The 20,922-nt window shown below is 30.2% G+C and overlaps 2 protein-coding genes across 2 annotated transcripts; both read left to right on the top strand.

Annotated features, from left to right (window-relative positions):
* The first annotated feature begins 3,040 nt into the window (after nucleotides 1–3,040).
* LOC112716873 (apyrase 2) lies at nucleotides 3,041–8,052 on the top strand. The gene is made up of 9 exons (XM_025768900.3): nucleotides 3,041–3,746; nucleotides 4,985–5,113; nucleotides 5,214–5,270; nucleotides 5,354–5,446; nucleotides 6,498–6,703; nucleotides 6,813–6,904; nucleotides 7,024–7,241; nucleotides 7,316–7,505; nucleotides 7,590–8,052. The coding sequence occupies exons 1-9, from the start codon at nucleotides 3,438–3,440 to the stop codon at nucleotides 7,700–7,702; spliced, it is 1,407 nt and encodes a 468-aa protein (XP_025624685.1). The 5' UTR covers nucleotides 3,041–3,437; the 3' UTR covers nucleotides 7,703–8,052.
* A 3,583-nt stretch (nucleotides 8,053–11,635) lies between these two features.
* On the top strand, nucleotides 11,636–13,579 carry LOC112716871 (NAC domain-containing protein 87). Its single transcript, XM_025768899.2, has 3 exons — nucleotides 11,636–11,962; nucleotides 12,052–12,329; nucleotides 12,776–13,579. The coding sequence occupies exons 1-3, from the start codon at nucleotides 11,788–11,790 to the stop codon at nucleotides 13,148–13,150; spliced, it is 828 nt and encodes a 275-aa protein (XP_025624684.1). The 5' UTR covers nucleotides 11,636–11,787; the 3' UTR covers nucleotides 13,151–13,579.
* Nucleotides 13,580–20,922: the final 7,343 nt, after the last annotated feature.

The raw sequence follows: 20,922 nt of genomic DNA, 5'->3' as shown, positions 1-20,922 counted from the left end.
AATAACTGATTTGATTACTAATCCTTAAAATATGTATAATTATTTTAAAAATAATATATTTAAGTGTGTATACCCATTTTGATACTCAAAGAATTTTAGACCAGATACTTTAGTTTTTAACTAAAATTAATTACTCGATTGGTCTCTAACAATTAACTCCATCAATCACTTAGGTCCTTTACTCCATCAACTCTAATGGAGGACAAAATAGCCCCTGACAACTCTAACAGAGGACAAAATGGTCCCTGATTTTCTCTGTTCGGAAATAACACTGTTCTCTCCCAATTTCTATCATATCTCACATAACACTAACAGTTTAACACTGTAACTTCAAGTTACACAATGCACACTCTATAACTTTAATGTTCATAAAGGGAAAAAATTTCCAACTTGTTCTCAACCAATTCATACTCAGAAAACTAATGAATATGTCTCTAACCTACTTGTCGTCTTCGATGAATCCTATTAATCTAGACAGCAAGTCTGATTTGTTAAGACTCGTCATCGTCGTTGTCATCTCCCTCCTCCTCTGCCCTATCATCTCCATGACACCACATTGCCACCACTCCGATCGCTTCCTTCAGTTTCTTCTTCAAACCAATGTTTAGTAATTGCTTCAGTTTTCATATGAGCGGCAACGACGACATTGCTCGTTGTACTGATAGCTTAGATGCGAGGTCGAAGCTGTCTGCCAACTTGGACTTCAGAAAAGAAGGAATGAAGCACTTGGTGTCTATTTCAAATGAGAATTTGCATATGATGTCGAAGGAGAATCTTCTTATGATGTCCTAATGTCCAATAATCTATATTGCTTGCCGGAGAGTGGAGAAAGGCATGCCCTGGGAGTAGTTGTGAAAATTGGTCTTGAGAATGTTGTGAACTCGTGGATGTTGTCGGGGTTGGAGGTGATATTATTGAAGACGTGAAAGTGAATGGTTCTGATGGGTGAAGTGCAGAGGAGGTAGATGTACCAATCACAAAAATTTAGGAAGTATGTGATCCATGACATGTTGAGGTAGGTGCGGCACGTGTGGCAATTACACCATGGCTTAATCTTGGAGCTAAAGAGGAGGAAGAAAAAGATAGAAAAGATGACTGTGAAGGTGAAGAAGAAGAGTATGAATATTAGGGTTATGCAAGATATGATAAAAAATGGGGAAGAATAGTGTCATTTTCGAATAAAATGATCAGGAATCATTTTGTCCTTTGTTAGAGTTGTCAGGGTTAATGTTGTCCCCTGTTAGAGTTATCAGGGACCATTTTATCTTCCGTTAGAGTTAACGGAGCCAAGAATCTAAGTGATTGACGGAATTAATTGTTAAGGACCAATTGAGTAATTAATTTTAGTTAAAGAGTAAAATGTTTAGTCTAAAATTCTTTGAGAATCAAAATGAGTATATACTATATATTTAATTTTATTTTTAATTAAGGAACCAAATTTAAAAAAAATTAAAGAATATATTTCTAAATAAGTCTCTAAAAAATTTTGTCGGAAGTCTTTATTTTTAAAAATTTTGTAATACGTTGAAATTTATAAAAATAAAATATATAAGTTCTTTCGTCATATTTTTAAAGATTTATTTATCCAAATAAAAATAATAAATTTAATTAAAATAAGAAATATTCTGCACGTCCAAGAAATTTTGGCATCCAAACTCATCTAAGTAATTTTAGGTAACTTGCCTTTTCGTTTTTCTTCTTTCCTTACGCTTCTTCTCCTCTCCTTTTTCTCTTCTCTCCGCGTTTCTTCTTCTTCTTCTCACGTTTGTTTACGCACGGAGTGTCTTCTTCTTCGCCTTCTTCCTCCTCCTCATTCTCCTCATTCTTTTTCGTATTCCTTCTTCACGTGTTTTCTCCTTATCGTCATTCTTTTGTTGTTGTTGCTACTATATTTTTTTTATCTTTTTCTCTTTCTCTCACTAGTGAAAAAGCAATAGAAGGTGAGGAAGAAGAGTTTTAAATTGTGTTATGCATAATGAACCGAACACGTGTGAAACAATTATATATTACTGAATGAACGAAACATAATCCATTATATAAAATCAAATTCGAACAGCTTTCTGCATAGTGAACCGAACACGTACTCATGGTGAAACAATTGTATGATACTGACTGAACGAAAGACAATCCATTATATAAAATCAAATTCGAACAACTTTTTGCATAGTGAACCGAACACGTACTCATGGTGAAATAATTGTATAGTACTGAATGAACGAAAGATAATCCAGTATATAAAATTAAATTCAAATAGGTTTCTGCATAATGAACCAAACACGTACTTATGGTAAAACAATTGTATAATACTGACTAAATGAAACATAATCCATTATATAAAATCAAATTTGAAACACCTCTATCTACAATTTAAATATTATCATTTCAATTCAGATTCAAAACACCTACGTCCATTCAATTCAATTGAAAAAACAATGTAAATAATGTTTGTGTTGTTGGTGATGACGATAACGAAAGAGGAGAAAAAGAAGAGGAGAAGGAGGAGAAGCAGAACGAGAAGTAAAATCTGCATGCGCAAAGAAGAAGGAGGAGGAGATATACGTGAATTTGAAAGAAGAAGATGACTTATACGTGTATTTGAAAGAAGAAGAAGTGCTGGGGAGGAGAAAAAGAAGAAGTGCTGGAAAGAAAAGAAGAAGAAGCACGTGTAATGACACTCCTTTAGGCTATGTTTGGTTGGAAGGAAAGAGATAGAGAGGAAGGAAATATAAATGAAAGAAATTGACTGAATTTTTATTTTCTTTAGATGTGTTTGGATGGAAAGAAAATAAGAAGGAAAGAAATATTATAAAAAGACAATTTTATTCTTATATTATAATATATATTGAAAAAGTGAAAGGATAGTATTAAAAGTAAAGAGAAAAACATTAATTTTCTCTCCATTTTCTTTTTAATGTTAGAGAGAAACTGATGGGCCATTCATTTTTTTTTCTTCTAATTTTTCTTCTCAATCAAATAATAAAAAAAATTATTTTCCTTCTTTTTTTCTTTATTCCCTTTTCTTTGCTTCCATTTTTATCTCAAACAAACATAGATGAGGACCTATTTAGTTATATAATAAAAAATAAAAAATTGAGTGTGACACACACAAGACAGTGAGTACCAAGTGGCAGCGACAGCTAGCACCCCCATCCACATCCTCTTTATCATCTTCATCCTCACTCACACGAATCACTCAAAGGAAAAAACTCTCATTGCCAAAACGACGTCGTTTATCGGTTTCTTCCTTCATCTCTTCGATTCCCGTTACGCTAACAGAGCTGGACTCGCAGCATTTGAACTCTCCCTCCTCCGCCGCCGTTTCCTGCAACGGCAAGATCCGCCACCGGTCGCCATCCTCCACCGAGCTCCTCGACGGCCATACTGCCACCTCGCCGTCGTCCTCCTCCGTGGAGCTGCCAGAACTCGGATTCGGAAGAATGCTGAAGCGGTTGCCGCATGAGTCGTCCTCCGACAAGATTTACCAGCTCCGCGGAGCGCTAATGATGGTGGCCGTTCCTTTGGTGCTCGTCACGATTGTGCTTTACGTGTTGCCTTCCATTTCCTCCAACGAGTCCATCGAAGATTACACCCTCACGCACCGGAAGATTTCGCCCGATAACAGAGCCTCTAGCTCCTACGCCGTCGTCTTCGATGCTGGCAGCTCCGGCAGCCGCGTTCACGTTTTCCACTTCGACCGCAATCTCAACCTTGTTCACATTGGCAAAGATCTCGAGCTATTCGTTCAGGTTGGTGATATTCTGCCGATTTGCATTTTGCTTCACTAGTTCATAGTAAGATTTGGTTGTATAAGCAATAAGATATTAAACTTACAATTTGTGTTGTACTCATTATTTTTACTTTTTTAGAATAGAGTTATACACTTCCACACATTCGTTTCACTTGTTAAGACTCTGTTCTATGAGGCAGAGAAGGTGATGAAAGTGGAGAGTTGATGGATTCTGAATTGAGTGATGAATCTCAAATGATTCAATGTGGACAAAACTGTATATATACAAGCCTGGAAGATCTCAACTCATGATAGTTAAGTTAACTCTACGTCTAACAACTAATTAACTATGGTTCTAACTATTTATCAATGGCAAACTAAGTGATTAACTAGCAAATCTGTTAAGTTTTCAAATTAGGCAGCTGTACAAACTGCCAGCTAAGCTGCAGCATCAACTAACTAGAAACTTGGTGTGCGGGCATCCTGTAGTCTCAACTAACATCACTCGAGGTTAATGGCTTTTAGTTGGTCTGAGCAGTGAGTGAATCTTATACTGAAGATTGAGAAGCTTTCTTGATCAAAGATATTTATTTATTTATTTTATTGATAAAACGAGAGACATTATTATCAATGAAGGGGGTTATTATATTTGTCATGGAAGCTTTGGGGTGATAGAGAAAACTGCTATGAAGCAATCAAAGCTCTTTGTTTATTGGAGCTTGATGAGATTGTAAGAAATTTAAGTAAGACGAAATTGCCACAAAGAAATCAATCAACTGATTCGATGCTATAGAGATAGCAGTTAAACTCAGATTTCCCTAATCAGGGTTTTCTCAGGTTTATGCTTACTTTGAAGCCTCGTGCTCCTTTGTCAAAGTTAAAGTCACATGTGCTGCTCCTTTTCAGCTTTCATCTCAGAAAATGCAACCAAACATGCACTATCAAACAGATAAAATCCAATGAAGGATAAATCTATGACGGACAAGAAGTTACATCACTGCAGTGGCTAACATGGATAGCAGGTGGCCTACAAGTAGACTATAATTTGCATCTCAAGTGATTTTGGATTCAAAATTAGATCCACACACAATATATATTAGTAGGAATTTCTCATACCAAAAGAATTAAAAATTTAAATTATGTGTTATAATATTTCTCTTAAGTTTTTTAATTCAATCCACTTGCTCATTTTCTTTTCTAATGCCTATTATGGTTCTTTTTATGCCTTTCTGATGTCATTATTTTCTGATGCTGCAGATTAAACCAGGTTTGAGTGCGTATGCACAGAATCCACAACAGGCAGCGGAGTCTCTGATTACACTTCTGGACAAAGCTGAAAGTGTTGTTCCTCTGGAGTTTCGCCCCAGAACACCTGTTAGAGTAGGGGTATGTATGTACATATGACATGTGTATGATCTTTCTTCTCTCTTTCTTTCCTTTTACATTTTAACTGTCACATGGAGATTGAATATGTATCCTAATATAGGCAACTGCAGGATTGAGAGCTTTGGAAGGGGATGCTTCTGACAGGATCTTGGAAGCGGTAGATATTTCTTTCATCTGCTTGGATCCCCCTCCTCCACCCCTCTTGTGTTGACTGTTGTCTCTAAATTTTGGTAATTTAAGGTCAGGGAATTGCTTAAGCAAAGGAGCACTTTGAAATCTGGGCCTAATGCTGTTACTGTGCTGGATGGAACCCAAGAAGGTGCTTTCCAATGGGTATGGTTTGCTGACTTAATTACTAGTGATTAGTTTTAACTTTTCAATGCACGTAGGCTTGGGAAAATTGACCATCTTTTGGTGACATTGATTGGATGGTTAAAAGCCTGTTCCAGTATTTGGTATACAGTGAGTCTAGGTTTGTGATAATGTACAAACTGCAAATAGTGCTGTGAGTGTATAAATAACTGTAAAGTTAGAGTTGTGGAGACAGGCTTTAGAGGAACTTGTTTTTTAATTTCAAGTAACATGGACTAATGAGTGTAATTTGACAATAGGCATACCAAATCTAGCTAGAGGTGAAAATTGGGACCATATTATTACATCACAAATCACATAGTTTAATTATCTCAAGTTTGTCATACTTAATGACGGAAATATGGGGAGCTTGGAACTATAGCTTTGGGTAGCATGAATGAATGGAGTGTTTTTAATTGTATTTGTGGTAGAAAAGCTGTACCTAATTAAAGGGAAGTTTTAACTGCTCCTTGCAGATACAAATACCTATAATGTTTCATACAACTGATTGCTAAACAATAAAATTTAATGGAAGAATAAGTTGAAAATTAGATATTTGAATGTTGGTTGCATTGATGAGTGACACACTAGACAAAATAGGATTAAAAATGAGTTCATTAGGAGAAGTTGTAAGTAGCATATATAATCTGTGAAAAAAGATGGTAGGGTCTCAAATGAGAAGATATGTAGAAGCCCAGTTGTTTGTTGGGATAGGATTAATTATTTGGCAATCATTTGGTACTTATAAGAGGGGATCATTTTTGTTTGGCTAACTCTTTTTTTTTTTTTTCAATTTATTTGGATGAGTGGATGACTTATAGACTTTTATGCATTATTTTCTCTTCTAATATAATTTCTTTATCTATCCAAAAAGCAAATGGTAAACCACTGCTATTATTGAATTAATATTACTTGACATGCAGCTATGTACACCTCTTGCAGATAAAAAAAGGGAAACTGAGGTCTTTGTACTCTCCTTGAAAGAACAAATGCAGTATTTTGTTTTTCTTATCTTGCCTTTTAATTTGCTTAGGTGACTATTAACTATTTGCTGGGAAACTTGGGAAAAGATTATTCAAAGACTATTGGGGTTGTTGATCTTGGAGGTGGATCTGTTCAAATGGCATATGCCATCTCAGAGGCAGATTCTGCCAAGGCTCCAAAAGTACTTGGTGGAGAGGATCCATATGTCAAGGAGATGTTTTTAAGGGGAAGAAAATATTACCTCTATGTTCACAGGTTCTGAGAGTGTCCTTATTTTTAGTGTTAATCCTGATTTTCTGATATGAGTATTCTGAAATAGCTTTTCGTCATCCATGACTAAATGATATTAACATCTTACTTTCAGTTACTTGCACTATGGTTTGCTAGCAGCTCGCGCAGAAATTTTAAAGGTTTCTGATGATTCTGGCAACCCGTGTGTTTTAGCTGGCTTTGATGGTAAGCTTTTGACATGCCAGGTTGTATGTTAATCAACAGGGAAAGAGAACTCCGAATTTCTTGTGCATTTTTCAGCATATGTTATCCAATGACAATTAGAACGTTTTGGTTTGACTTAGGGTATTACAATTATGGAGGAAAGTCATTCAATTCCTCATCGTCCCCATCTGGCTCAAGATTGAATGAATGCAAAACCATGGCTCTTAAAGCTCTCAAAGTTAATGAGTCAAAATGTACACATATGAAGTGCACATTCGGAGGGATTTGGAATGGTGGCGGCGGGGATGGACAGAAAAACCTTTTTGTTGCCTCATTTTTCTTTGACCGTGCTGCCGAGGTATTTTATTATTCATATTCATGGAATCATATAATTTAACAATATTGCCATGCTAATCACTTTATCACTCATAGGCGGGTTTTGCCGATCCAAACTTGCCCATTGTCAAAGTTCGTCCTGTGGACTTCGAGGTCGCAGCTAAGCGAGCTTGTCAAACAAAACTTGAGGAAGCAAAATCAGCTTATCAACGTGTGGAGGAGGGGAACCTACCATATTTATGCATGGATCTTGTATACCAGTATACATTACTTGTAGCTGGATTTGGTAGGTTTTGCTACAATGATGGATTATGCAAAATTTTAGTAACCTTATATTCTTGTTTCCCTGATTTCTTCGGTTTATCTGTAGGTCTCGATCCACGGCAACCGATTACATTGGTGAAAAAGGTTCAGTACCGTGATGCTCTTGTTGAAGCAGCATGGCCCCTCGGCAGCGCCATAGAAGCTGTGTCATCTACGTAATATGGCCAGTATGAAAACCAATTACTATTAGAATTATTCGTTCAAAATACAGCTCCAACGGAGTACTATCACAAGTCTTTCAGAGATGAAAATGAAATTAGAAACGGGTCTTTGTTTTAATAATAATGATAGAAGATAGACTCGTCAACTTTCATTTGTAATTATTTTGGAAAAATATCAGTTCCCATATTCGATTCATTTTGTTCATTCATATTTGTAATAGGTAGAGACAAACTTACATAATGGTGATATTGATATTATTCCAATTTTGGTTGATTCATGGAAGCAATTAATTATTGGCTTCGTTCCTGTCATTTCAGTTTTAATTGCAATAAAATGTTACTGCTGAATGTGCTGTTTTAGTGTTTGATTAATTATGTTATATGTAACAAGATAAATTTAGTTTAACATGCCCTAAGATGAGTCACTGTTACAAATTTTGTGTCATTATACACCTATAATTGCTACTAAATTACTATTCACAATTAAATTTGATGTGTTTGCTATGACACTTGATGCACTATGTGTCTCTCATGGCTAAGAGGTGGTAGTTTCAATGGATGATTATATCTTTAATATGTTTTTTTTAAGTAGGTTTTTTTGGATTGTTTTATTTTTTACATAAATTCTTTTTGTCTTTATTTGACTGATGTTTTTGGGTTTACTAAAAATCGAATTCTAAATTTTTTGAATATAGAATTATGATATAATGTCATTTTAAATTTTTTGAATATAAAATTTTGATATAATATCATGATCTATTTCTTCCAAAAATTTAAGATGATAAGTAAGAAAAAATAAAAAAAATTGTAAAATAAAAAATTATTAGATAAATTTGTATAAAAATATTTCATTTTAGTTTTATTCTGTAAAATTTAAAATTATTTATTTTAGTCTCCTCATTAATTTACTTCCTAAAATACCAATATGGCAAACTAAAATTAAATAACATAAAAAGTTTTGCAACATCAACATCTTATTTACACGCAAGAGAGGAGGAAGCACCGAATATTCGTTAACATAATAACCGCGGTGGATAACTTAACTTGACAGTTTTCTCATCGGACGGTTGAGGTTATTTTAGGTGGCGCCAATGATTGAGTGATAGGGGCATAGGGCATAGTCTTTAGATTCTCCCTTGTAGTAATTAGCTAACAAGCAAGCAAGCATTCACTCTCTACGTCACAAAACGTCACCCTTTTTTTCTCTTTTCTGAGTTCTACTTCTTCTATCTATGGCAAACACCAACCCTTTTCCGTTTTGCTTTGCTGTTCAGTTTCGTTTCCTTTCGTTGAGCAAAAGTCAAACTTTCATTTTTATTAAGATCAAGTTAAATAAGAGCTTCATAATAAGCCATGTCATGTCAGGTCTAGAACCTACAACCCTAGAATGGGGTCCACACGTTTTCCTTATTTGGTTTATCCTATTTTTAGTTACTTTATATTATCTCATATGAATTATTTTAACAGAGTTACTATTAGTAGTAAAGTAATAAACATGTTGAATAAAATAAAGAATGCTTCAGCGGAATCTGTTCCGTATCATTAGATATGATTATTGTCTCACAAGTTAATAATTAATGTTAATATCATCCACCCATTAGAGACCGCGTAGCTAATTTAAATCTTAGGGGTTTGGATTTCATTTGAGGATGGTGTATGTCATGAAAATACAATTATTATAATATATGAGAATATAATATTAGAATTGAAGAAGAATAAAAACGAAGTTATGCGTATCTAATTTATGACTTATGAGCTTTGGACATTTTATGATTTTGATTTGAGTGAGATTATGTGATTTGCATGGTTGAGGGAGTGAAAAATTAAATATTTTTGGTTGAAATATAGAGAAATAGTGTGAGTGAATTTTTTTAATAAAAATGATAAAATTTATTACAGTAGAATAATCAAATATCTTGTATAGAATAATAAAATAAAAAAGTATTATAATTTCGGATTCTTTTCAAAAGGAGGCAATAATAATGCTTTTTAATCAGCTGTATTATTGTTTGGAGAATCCTATTCCAAAATTTGCACTATAAAAAAAGGTTTTAGTAGTATATTTAGAAGAAAATTACTCTACTTAATAATAATTACGTACATACCTCCCTAATAATTTGGAAGCAGCAACTAACATTTCATATTAAATATTTTAACTATTGTTATATAAACTTAAGTATGTTTTAAATTTGTTTATACACTAAATATTTTATTTTCTTATTAGTCTTTTATATCTTTGTTTTTTTTTTCAAACGTCAATTATGTATATATACATACTCAGAATATTTTCAACGTGGTTGGGCGGCAAATATGAACTTATTGTATAAAATAGCCGAACCATATTAGAAATTGTAGTTACCTAGCTAAAAAAAACAACCACCATCACCCACCTAAAGCTGCGCAAGAATATAGACAAATCAAATATATATATATTCAACTAAAGCAGCAGCTACTACTAAAATTACTACTATATTTTTAAAAGAGCAAATAATATAGAATTAATTAATTAGGACAAGAATCACACTTTTTCACAACTTTAGCTAATACGCTTTTTAGATAATATATAGTTATTTATTTATATATTTTTACTTAATAGTTTAAACTTGTTAAAAAGGCAACAGAAGTTTTACATAAAAAAACGTATATTAAATAATATAATTTATTTAGAGTTTGTTTGAATGTGATTTAAAAAAAAATCTTTTTTTAATAATTTTTTAAAAAGATTTTTTATGAAAATAAAAATAGTTTTATATTTAATTTAAATATTTTATGTAAATTTTTTTTATTTATCAATTATATTTAAATAAAATAAGATAAAAATATTTTTTTGTTTATTTATTATGTAAAAAATATTTAAAAAAAAATTAAAAAAATTTAAATAATAATTTTTCAAAAAATATATTTTTTATATTTTTAATATTGTTTTTTATTATTAAAAATTTACTAAATATATTAAAAAATTAAAAAATTATTAAAAAATAATTTTTTATCGATTTAAGGACGTTCAAACAAACACTTAGATGCTTTCACTCAAATTATTTGTCCTCATGTATATGTTAGTGTTTTCTTCTTCCGAATTAACCCTCGAGCAGTAAAACTTCTTGAGAGGTGTTGGAGTACCATGGAGAATCGGCAATGGAAACAAGGCTATGAAAAAAAAAATTAATTCAACTGAATCCAAGAAAAAAGTGGTGGGGACTTGGAAGCAAGGGTCCACACTCCACAAGGATACACCACCGTTTCATTATCGCCATTTTCTTTGATCACATTCGTTTTCAAACGGGTAGAGAATTAGAGATATAGATATAGCCAACAAACAACATAGGTGGAACCGTGGAACATATACCAATACGAATCACGAGCTTTTTTTAAAGAGAAATATGGTCCAGACTTCTATGATTCTATCCTAACACTTTTAGTATACTAATAATTAAAAAAATAATGTTGCATGCCCTATTTTATGTATATTTTTTAAACAACAATACTATATAGTCATTAAATATTATTATTTTTAACCAGCACTTAACTAATAATAATTTACAAAAATATTTACAAAAATTTTGTACATATAAATTGTACTTATCTTTGCTAAAATTTTACACACATAAATTAATACAGTAGTAAATTTAGGTGCAGTCAATTTTACGTGAAGCTAATAATTGAGAATCGTTAAATCATTTAACAGATTTGACTAAATTATCATCTAACGGCTCTTAGTTATTAACTTTCTCGTAATTAATAGAATAATATAGAAATAAAAAAAGGTGAAAACTCAGATGCAGTCGAAGTTGATAGGTGAGAACTGCTAGATAGTTTGATTGATTTTCATCTTACAGCTTTAAGTTATCAACTTCACGTACAGTTAACTGCACATGAGTTTCCACCACTAAAAAAATGCATTATGTTTGTAAGCTTGCCTAGGAAGTGGCTTGCAAAGCACGGATCCGTGAAGCGTAACGTGTGAGAGGTGCGTGTAGTGTATCTCTTCTCTTCTCTATCTTGTCTTGTGTATTTAAGCACACCTTCTTCCCTTCATTTTACTTTCTTAATCTTTCATCACTTCATAATTAATTCCTCATCGCTATGGATGCGGAAGATCATAATCATGCTTTGGATTTGCCTCCCGGTTTCAGGTTCCACCCTACAGATGAGGAGATCATCTCTTATTATCTCACTCACAAGGTTTTGAACACAAGTTTCACCGCAACTGCCATTGGAGAAGTTGATCTCAATAAGTGTGAGCCTTGGGACTTGCCTCGTAAGTCACCATTTCTTGCTTCTTTCTCTTTATTTCGTGAAAACAAACTACATATTTGATTAAATTGTTTTGTTATTGTGAATGTTTAGAGAAAGCAAAGATGGGGGAGAAAGATTGGTACTTCTTCTGGCAAAGAGATAAAAAGTACCCAACTGGGATCAGAACGAATCGAGCCACGGAATCCGGCTACTGGAAGGCCACCGGAAAAGACAAAGAGATTTACAAAGGGAGAAACCTTGTTGGTATGAAGAAAACCCTTGTGTTCTATAGAGGTAGAGCCCCTCATGGACACAAAACCAATTGGGTTATGCATGAATTCAGATTGGAAGGCCTTTTTGCTACTTACAACCTCCCTAAACCTGCTAAGGTACTCATCAATTTCTTTCCTAAAAATTCACCAACAATTGTGTTCGTGGGAAGCTATTAGTTAAGAATTGTTAGATGATTTGATAGTTCACTAAATTGTTATTTAACGGTTTTTAACTATTAATTTTACAAAAAAATAACAACCATACTTGAATGTTCACCTAATTATATATACATAGTCTCAAAAATAATAACTTAAAACTGTTAAATAATTTAATATATTTAACTAAACTGTTTAAAGATTATTTGTTACTTTGATTTTAGTGGAAACTCAGGTGCAGTCGACTTTACGTAAAGTTGATACCTGAGAGCTGTTAGATGATTTGACTAAATTTTTCTCTAACGAACTCTCAAGTATCAACTTCACGTGAATTCGACTACACCTGAGTTTTCATCTTTGATTTTTGTATATGGTATTTTTCAAGGATTGCTTTTTCTCTTTTGCAGGAGGAATGGGTTGTGTCGAGGGTTTTCCATAAGAACACAACAGAAAAATTGAACCCAACAATTCCATCTGGCCTCTTTAGGATAATGAAGAACGTGAACTCAATTGAGGATGATGATCTTGTAGATTTTTCTTCTCTCCCACCTCTCATGGATCCTTCTAATAATTATGATGATGAACACACCACCACCACCAACAATATGTTTCCATCATCATCAGATTATAATATTACTATTCAGCAAAACAAGAAGGATATGATGGGAGTAAGGAATAATAATATTAGAGCATTATTAATGTACGACGGTCCATCATCATCATCATCAGAAGTAGTTGCTCCTCCTCTCTCTGACTTGGAATTATGCCTCTGGGATTTATAACTTCTTACCAAGATTATTATGACAAGACACAAACATATTTAATCATATATATTTATAAGGTGAAAATTCACGTACAGTTTATTTTTATGTAAAGTTGGTAGTAAAAAATCGTTAGATGATGATTTAGTCAAACTTATTAAATCATTTGACAATTTTTAAATATCAACTTCACGTAAAAATAACTGCATGCGAATTTTTACTTGTTTATGATTTAATTTAGGATTGACTGTGTTACATACCATATTTTCCTTCTTCCATAACAGCATGATATATATTATAGTTCATGGATGGATATATCTATATAGATAATCTTCCATAGATTTTATTTGTCAGAAGAGTTTTAGGATTTTCTCATAGAAGACAGCTAGTGTGGCTCTTGTATGTATGTACATTATTCTTTTGATATGTAAGTGTGTTTTTGTTTGATTCTTTTCTTTTGTTTAATAATTATTTTTGCTCATCATATCATCGTTACTGTGTGTATGATTCCAACTTTTGCGTGTTGTAAATCTTCTTGTATATGGAGCACTTATTGTCATTTATTTAGGGTGTAACGCTTTATGAGAATATATATAACACACAAATAAACACATATCAGATATATAGATATATATAAAGAATGTGCAAATTTTTATTTTATTTTATGATGAACAAGATAGAACAAACAAATAAAGTAGCAAGGTTGTGAAAATTAAATCATCTTAAAATCGATAAAGTTAAATGTTCAAAGTTTAAAATTTTTAAAAGAAATTTATTTGAAATTATATTGAATATAATAAAATAGTATATTTTTATATAAAATATATATTTTTCAAAAAAATTAAGTTTTACAATATAACTTTTATCGATTTCTAAACAAAAAAAAAATGAACTGCTCAACTGATTCACCACTCTTTTATTGATTTTTTACAATTAATTTTTGGTATAACTTGGTTAGATAAGCCAATTTAATCTGATTTTCATAATCATATAAACGGTAATATTAGAGGAAAAAAATATCTAAAGTTATTTTATATAATATAATATTTATAATTTTATACACATAATAATATCTATAATTATATATTTATTATATCTAAAATTATAGAATTATTTTAATAATAATTATTAAATATTAAATAAAATAATTTTAGACAATTTAAATTAATTTTTTATTATTTTTTAATAATAATTATTGTAATATATAAAAGAAAAGTGTTAGAGAATCAACAAATTTTATAATTTATAGTTATTAATTAACTATTATTAATATTTTTAATGGTATAAGATTATATCTAATGACATAGAATTGCTTTTTTTTTTTTTGCTGGTTAAGTACTGACAGCCAAATTTAAATAAAATTGTTGGCTCCATAAACTTTCTCTGTATTTATTCACCTTTATATCTTGATTTAACTCTAGACAACAACAAAAAAATCTTGATTTAACTCTAAAAAAAAAAGGTATAGTGGTATGTGCATATATATATATATATATATATAATTGTGTGTTTCTATGTACTTTTGTATGTATATCAAAAACTAAATAGTAGACATGTATCATCTTTTGAAGATGGACATGCATGCATTATAAAACAATAATTGTTGGCACTCCAAATGATTTTAACCTAAATTTAGGAGTCATACTTTGAATGGTGCTATTGTTCTTGCATTCAACAATTTTGATGGTGTGTGGAATATGCCTATGTGACATCCCACCAACAGAAGGGAGAGCATTAATTCCAAAGAAATTGTGCATTTCTTATTTCAACTTTACAATTTAGAAGTTCTGGCCAGCTAGCTTAGTGCCTCACACCAAGGCATGGCTGCAGTTAATAGATCAAAGTTTCAAGTACACTACAAGATACTATGCTCTAATTTCATCATTAATTTATTTTGCTTGCACTTCTCTATTATTTCTTATATGTGCTTAGATGCTTAAAAGCCTAGCAATTGCATAAATTTACGCTCTAATTAAGTTAATTATACACATTCAAATCATTTAGAACATTATTTTACCCTCAAAAGTATCTATCTTAAGAGTTACGAAACAATAAACTAATTTAAATTACAGTAATTTTTTACATACAAGCGTTTTCCCATACAAGTCTCTATAAGTTATTTATATTCACGCACTTTGAGCCGTTATTATATCTTTCGTTATCGTCATCACCAACACTACTTTCGAGCTGTTACTGCACGTTCTTCTTCTTCTTTTTTTGCTGCACATTCGTCTTTCTTCTTTTCTTTCGTTATCGTCGTCACTAACTCCACCACTTTCTCATCCTCATCTTTCTCCTTTTTTTCTCATTGGAATTTCTTCTAGTTAATTTTTTCGTTAGTAGTTTATGATTCTGTAGGTGAATAATGTTTCATCATTGTTGATTTGAATTAAATTTAATGTAAAAATTCTACATTGAAAAAAATATTTTTTTGTATGTGCAGTAAATTTGGGTGTATTTTAAGAATTTTTGGGTGTATTTTTATTCTGATAAGTTCTGCATAATTCAAAAGTTTTCTTCTTCCTCATATTCTATTGGTTCTTCTTTTTTTTTTTTATCATCCTCACTATTTTCTTCTACTTTTTTTTCTTATTCATTTTTTTTCGTTTTACCTTCTCAAGTTTCTTCTTATTTTACTCTCTTAACAAGAATAAAAACAAAAAAAAATCAAACAAAGAAGAAGAAAAAATACATAATGATGCAAAATTATTTGGAAGAGGATGAACTTACATTCATTTAACTAAAAGAAAGAAAAAAATAAGAAAAAAAGAAGAAAAAAAATGCAATATTAGAGAATACATTTTTCTATATTTGCAACTAATTTGGATGTAACACGAAGATATTTGGGTGCATTGTTAAGAATTTTGGGTGTATTTTTATTCTGATAAATTTTGCATAATTCAAAACTATTCATTTTCCTCCTCCTCATCTTCTTATTTCGTTTTCTTATAATTTTTCTTGAGAAAAAAAAAATCAAACAAAGAAAAAATACATAATATTGCAAAATCAATATAAATAGAAAGAGGAAAAAAATGCAGCAGCAACAACAATAATAAAAAATAACGATAAAGATGAAACACGCAAAGAAAAAGGAGAAGAAACGTAAAGAAGAAGGAGAAGAAGAAGAAAGAGGAGGAGGTGGAGGAACGCAAAGCACGCTAATGAAACTTGTTGAGTAGCGCGTGTGGTTTGGCCCAACTTGTATGACTTATAAACCCAAATAACTTGTATGTATAACATTATTTTTTAAATTAATCTAGTAATTAAATTTACTAATTTACTTAAATAAATATAAAAAATTTGATTATGCATTATGCATGCAACAACAACAAACTGGTAAATAAAACTAAAATTTATGACGGACTAATCCTTGTTATTATGTTGAATTAGAAAATATAATAAAAAAATTATAAAACAATTAAATATACCCTTAGTGATTGCTTTTTGCATTATAATATATATTTAATGCTTATAATAATGTTTTATGTAAGCATCTAATTTCGTATTGTCACACTACATAAAAATAATGAGATTTCTTTATATCTATAACTTGAATAATGAGAAAAAATTAAAATTTGATTAAATAATTTTATAAAATATATATTTTTTTATATATATAATCTATATTTTATAATATACCTGTATATATGTCAAAATTAAACTGTATACTATATAGTTACATGGCCTGAATAATAAAAAGTAATTAAGCTGCTAAATACAAATTAAATATATAACATGCTGATAATATTTTCCCCAAATCCGTGCAGAAGATACCTTGGGCCGGGGAGAGAGGAGTGATGAACCTATGCAATATTAAAAGGTAAAGGGTAAGAATTTAGAGACTCGGTAATAATTACAAAGTTTTAACAAGTAAAATAAATAAAAATAATTAGAAACATGTTTATGGGACAAGAACAGCAACAATGGAGGGGTTTCTTGACTAACATCTGAATCTTATGCCCAAAGAAACATCACATGCCTACCAACACAGACACTACACACCTTCACCTTGCATTGAGCTGTTTTCTGCCTAAACGGTGTGCTGCTTTTCCTTCTTTTTGTATACCATTTTTCTCTCGATTTAATTTTGATGTATTGATACAGATATATTAAATTACGTAATAGTATAGCAATAAAAATAATTATTTTTTATATTAATTGTTAAAAATATAATTATTTATATTATTTTTTTCATTAGATTAAGTTTTTAATATTAATAATTTTATAACATGGTATCAGAATTATATATCAAAACAGCAAAATACAAATAAAAAATAAAGAAAGATCTATAAAAAAATTAAGTAAACCTTGCTTAAAAAAAATGTTAAAAATATAACTATTTGTATTGTATTTTTTTATCAGCTTAAATTTTTAAAAGAAATAGTTTTATGACATTAATAAAGTAAATAATTATTTAAAAAAATAATATAATTTATATTTTCAATGTAGCAAAACTAAACTTTATATATATTGTTTGATTTCATGTGCACATTTCTTTCCATTGAAAGCAAAGAGTTCATTGTGGTTTTATATATGCTTCAGGGAAACTTAACAGCCTTTTGTTATTATATATATGTGGTTGCAACTTCTCTGGCTTATTAATTATTCTTTTGTTTTAATAATGCATGCACTACCACCAATTTGATCTTGCTGTCTTTCTTTCCTTTTCATTCATGGCGAGAAAAAACTGCAAAAAAACGGAAAGTTTGTGAAAATGAAATGAAGCTTGAACCAAAGGCTATATAAGTTTTGTATATATTGAGTAATGATACTTAAACTATATATAATATTAAAATTTTAATTAAAGTATGGTTTTAGCAATTTTACATATATATTAATTTGCATTATTAACTTTTAATTAATTATGTTGTATAAAATTAAATCTACAAGTCTCATAGTATAAAATATTTTTTACAGTCGTATAATTATATCCGTCATTTTAGATGATCAATGAAAATAATAATTATTTTTTATGGTGTAATGTTATGTGATTAGATGCATGCGTAAAATTATTTTATATTACTGTCAATACATCAAAATTAAATTCTAAAATTAATTGTTAAAAGTTTGATAAGCATTTTATAAAAGAAAAGAATTCAGTATCATTATAGGTATATGCTTGTTTGTGAATCAGAAAAACCGGATTTGTTGCATGGAAACATGGTTGGAGAAGGGTGATGTGTGGTTCTCACCAACCAATGAGAAACCTCCATCACATAACCATGTGTCTTAGTGAAAACGATTTCTCTAGCTATCTAATAACCTCACCTCATATGTCATATGACATTTTTATTTTCTTTATTTTAAATAAAATAAAATATCATTTAATTTCATGTCCATTTCATTCATTCCATCAAATAGTCTTCATTTTATTTTATTTTCTCTTATCTTCTTATCTAATTATTTTAATGTTTTACCTATAATTATATATAATTAGCAATAAACAAATATTCGGACGTATTATTCTAGAATATCTTGTATACAAGAAAACAGAGAAGTAGGTGTCTTACCTAATTAATAACCATATATGCGTATAAGCGTAGCTTATCATTAATTAGGTATAGGGATAAGATTCTTTATAAAGAAATGTTTTTTTTATTTACTTATTTATTTTTCTTAATGAAAATAATATTATAGAGGATACTGTACTATGAGACTTTTATTTTTTTTATTTTATTTTTTTACATATTTGTATCGTCACTTGTTGGTATATCTCAAATGTATTATTTTTTTATATATTAAAAGAGAAATTTTTACACTTTCTCTAATATCTATTTAATCTTTACTTAAAATACTAAAAAATAAAAAAAATAATGTATAATATTTATTTTGTTAAAAAAGGGATTAATAGGAGAGAACACTTAGAAATCTGACTATAAAGCTCTAATGACCTTCCTTGCTTCCATAAACCCCATGCCTATTACAAACATATATTAATCATGTTAATATTGATGATTCCAAAAAATGATTATTTAGAACTTGGATATCAGAAGCAAATTAAAGTAGATACAAGATAGCATTGTGATTTGGAAGGAAGCAAGCTCCACGTGATATGTGTACTATGATATTATGGTATCTTTGGTTGTTGAGTTTGAGCATTTTATGTAACATTGGAGGGTTGTGCCTAGAATCTAGATATTTTATTGCATGTACTTTGCTAAGATTCTGTCCAACGAGAGGAAGAGTCAAATTGCTAAATTGAGATTGAATTGTGTTGAATCCATGGATCTACTACTCTTTCAATGCCATCATCATGTTATTTTTAGAGTCGGATCCAACCGACAAAAAAGTCTACCAAAAAAAGTGGTTTTTACCATTTATTTGACTTTTTTTTAGAGGTCAGACCCGATAAGAGGTGTCTACTTTATTCATCTAAATAAATAACTGTTTTTTTAAATTTCTTATTATTTTTATCTCCACTAAAAAATAGATTCCAACAAACTTTTAAAATAAAGAAAACGGTTATCCACCAATAAAGATGGAGCTACTCTAAATAAATGATTACCAATCCTACTATAAATACACTTATACCTATTAAGTATATACACATTCTATTCTACTAAAACTCTGTCAAAGTCCTTATTTACTTAAGTATCGGAGTCTCTTGCAGATAACACCCCACCTCTTCACAAAAAACTTGGACGGCGGCACCTCATGCAAGAATAAGTCGGACGCTGGCTTATAGGGAGTTTGGACCTCATGTTCAGACCCAAATCAACATTTTAGGTAATTTTTGGAATAAATAATTTTATGTATTTTTTTATATTTTTTATTTTGAGGAAGTATAGAGAGCCAATACATATTCCGTACAATGTATACAATGGGGTTAATTTCAAATTAAAATTAAAGTATCGGATGTTTATTTAAAGCGATTCAGTAAGATATCATATGTTTATTATCCCTGGAATGGTTATTTTGGATAATATAAGTGTATTATGTTTGATAAACTATTAATATTTTATCTTGGATGTTCGAACTTGTACGCGGATGATTATTTTTTCTTATTGGGCCAAAGAATCAGCCCATATATTTATTCCATTGGTTGTCTAGTGGGATTTTTTTATTTTTTATATTATAAAAATATACAAAAAAAAAAGTAACACACATGTTAATTTTTTTTTCTTGTTTATACGAGTAAGGTCAAGGATAAATAACAAAGGGGATTTTCTACATCCCTTTGGGTAACAGGTTTTTCTTTTGTCTTGGATGGGCCGAAGCCCACGTTGAAGGACATGTTCTATAATAATTGATCTTTTTGGGTTGGGTGATCAACTTTTTTCACCGTAGCCCGATTTTGGCAGTTACGTTTTGTGGAAACATGGGCTTCCACTCTTTAATGGTTTTTCCTTTGAGCTTAGGCCCTGTTTTAATTAAAAAAATGTATGTATTATTCATATGAAGGTGGAAACATAACTATACGCAAGTCAACCAAGAAAATATTGTAACTATATGGTTTAATTTTGCATTATATAACATAAGTATATATTATTTTTAAATTATAAATTCATGGATCAATTAATCGCCACAAACATAAGTGTATTATTGATTTATTTGTATAAAAATATATTAAATCATATAACAAAATTAATTAATAATTTTATATAAAAATATTTGTATATAAATTTTTATTATTTTATTTTATGAGTTTTTCCTACTAGTACTTTGGTACTTGTTAAAAATAAAGAGTATATATTTTTTTAGAAAATAATAAAAACTCAGGATGTCAAAAATAATAAATATAAAAAAATATTTATCTAAAAAAAGTTTTCTTTTATATTTTTAATGGTATTATT

Source organism: Arachis hypogaea, chromosome 10 (genome assembly GCF_003086295.3).
Source record: "Arachis hypogaea cultivar Tifrunner chromosome 10, arahy.Tifrunner.gnm2.J5K5, whole genome shotgun sequence".
NCBI lineage: Eukaryota > Viridiplantae > Streptophyta > Magnoliopsida > Fabales > Fabaceae > Arachis > Arachis hypogaea.
The sequence above is the reverse complement of the archived record's forward strand: the minus strand, read 5'-3'. Positions and strand labels throughout refer to the sequence as shown.

Excerpts from the sequence above, each read along its gene's own strand:
- LOC112716871 (XM_025768899.2), top strand. The coding sequence starts at position 11,788 with ATGGATGCGGAAGATCATAATCATGCTTTGGATTTGCCTCCCGGTTTC. Across the intron at positions 11,963-12,051 it reads TGAGCCTTGGGACTTGCCTC|AGAAAGCAAAGATGGGGGAG; the intron begins GTAAGTCACCAT and ends GTGAATGTTTAG. Across the intron at positions 12,330-12,775 it reads ACCTCCCTAAACCTGCTAAG|GAGGAATGGGTTGTGTCGAG; the intron begins GTACTCATCAAT and ends TCTCTTTTGCAG.
- LOC112716873 (XM_025768900.3), top strand. The coding sequence starts at position 3,438 with ATGCTGAAGCGGTTGCCGCATGAGTCGTCCTCCGACAAGATTTACCAG. Across the intron at positions 3,747-4,984 it reads ATCTCGAGCTATTCGTTCAG|ATTAAACCAGGTTTGAGTGC; the intron begins GTTGGTGATATT and ends CTGATGCTGCAG. Across the intron at positions 7,506-7,589 it reads ATTACTTGTAGCTGGATTTG|GTCTCGATCCACGGCAACCG; the intron begins GTAGGTTTTGCT and ends GTTTATCTGTAG.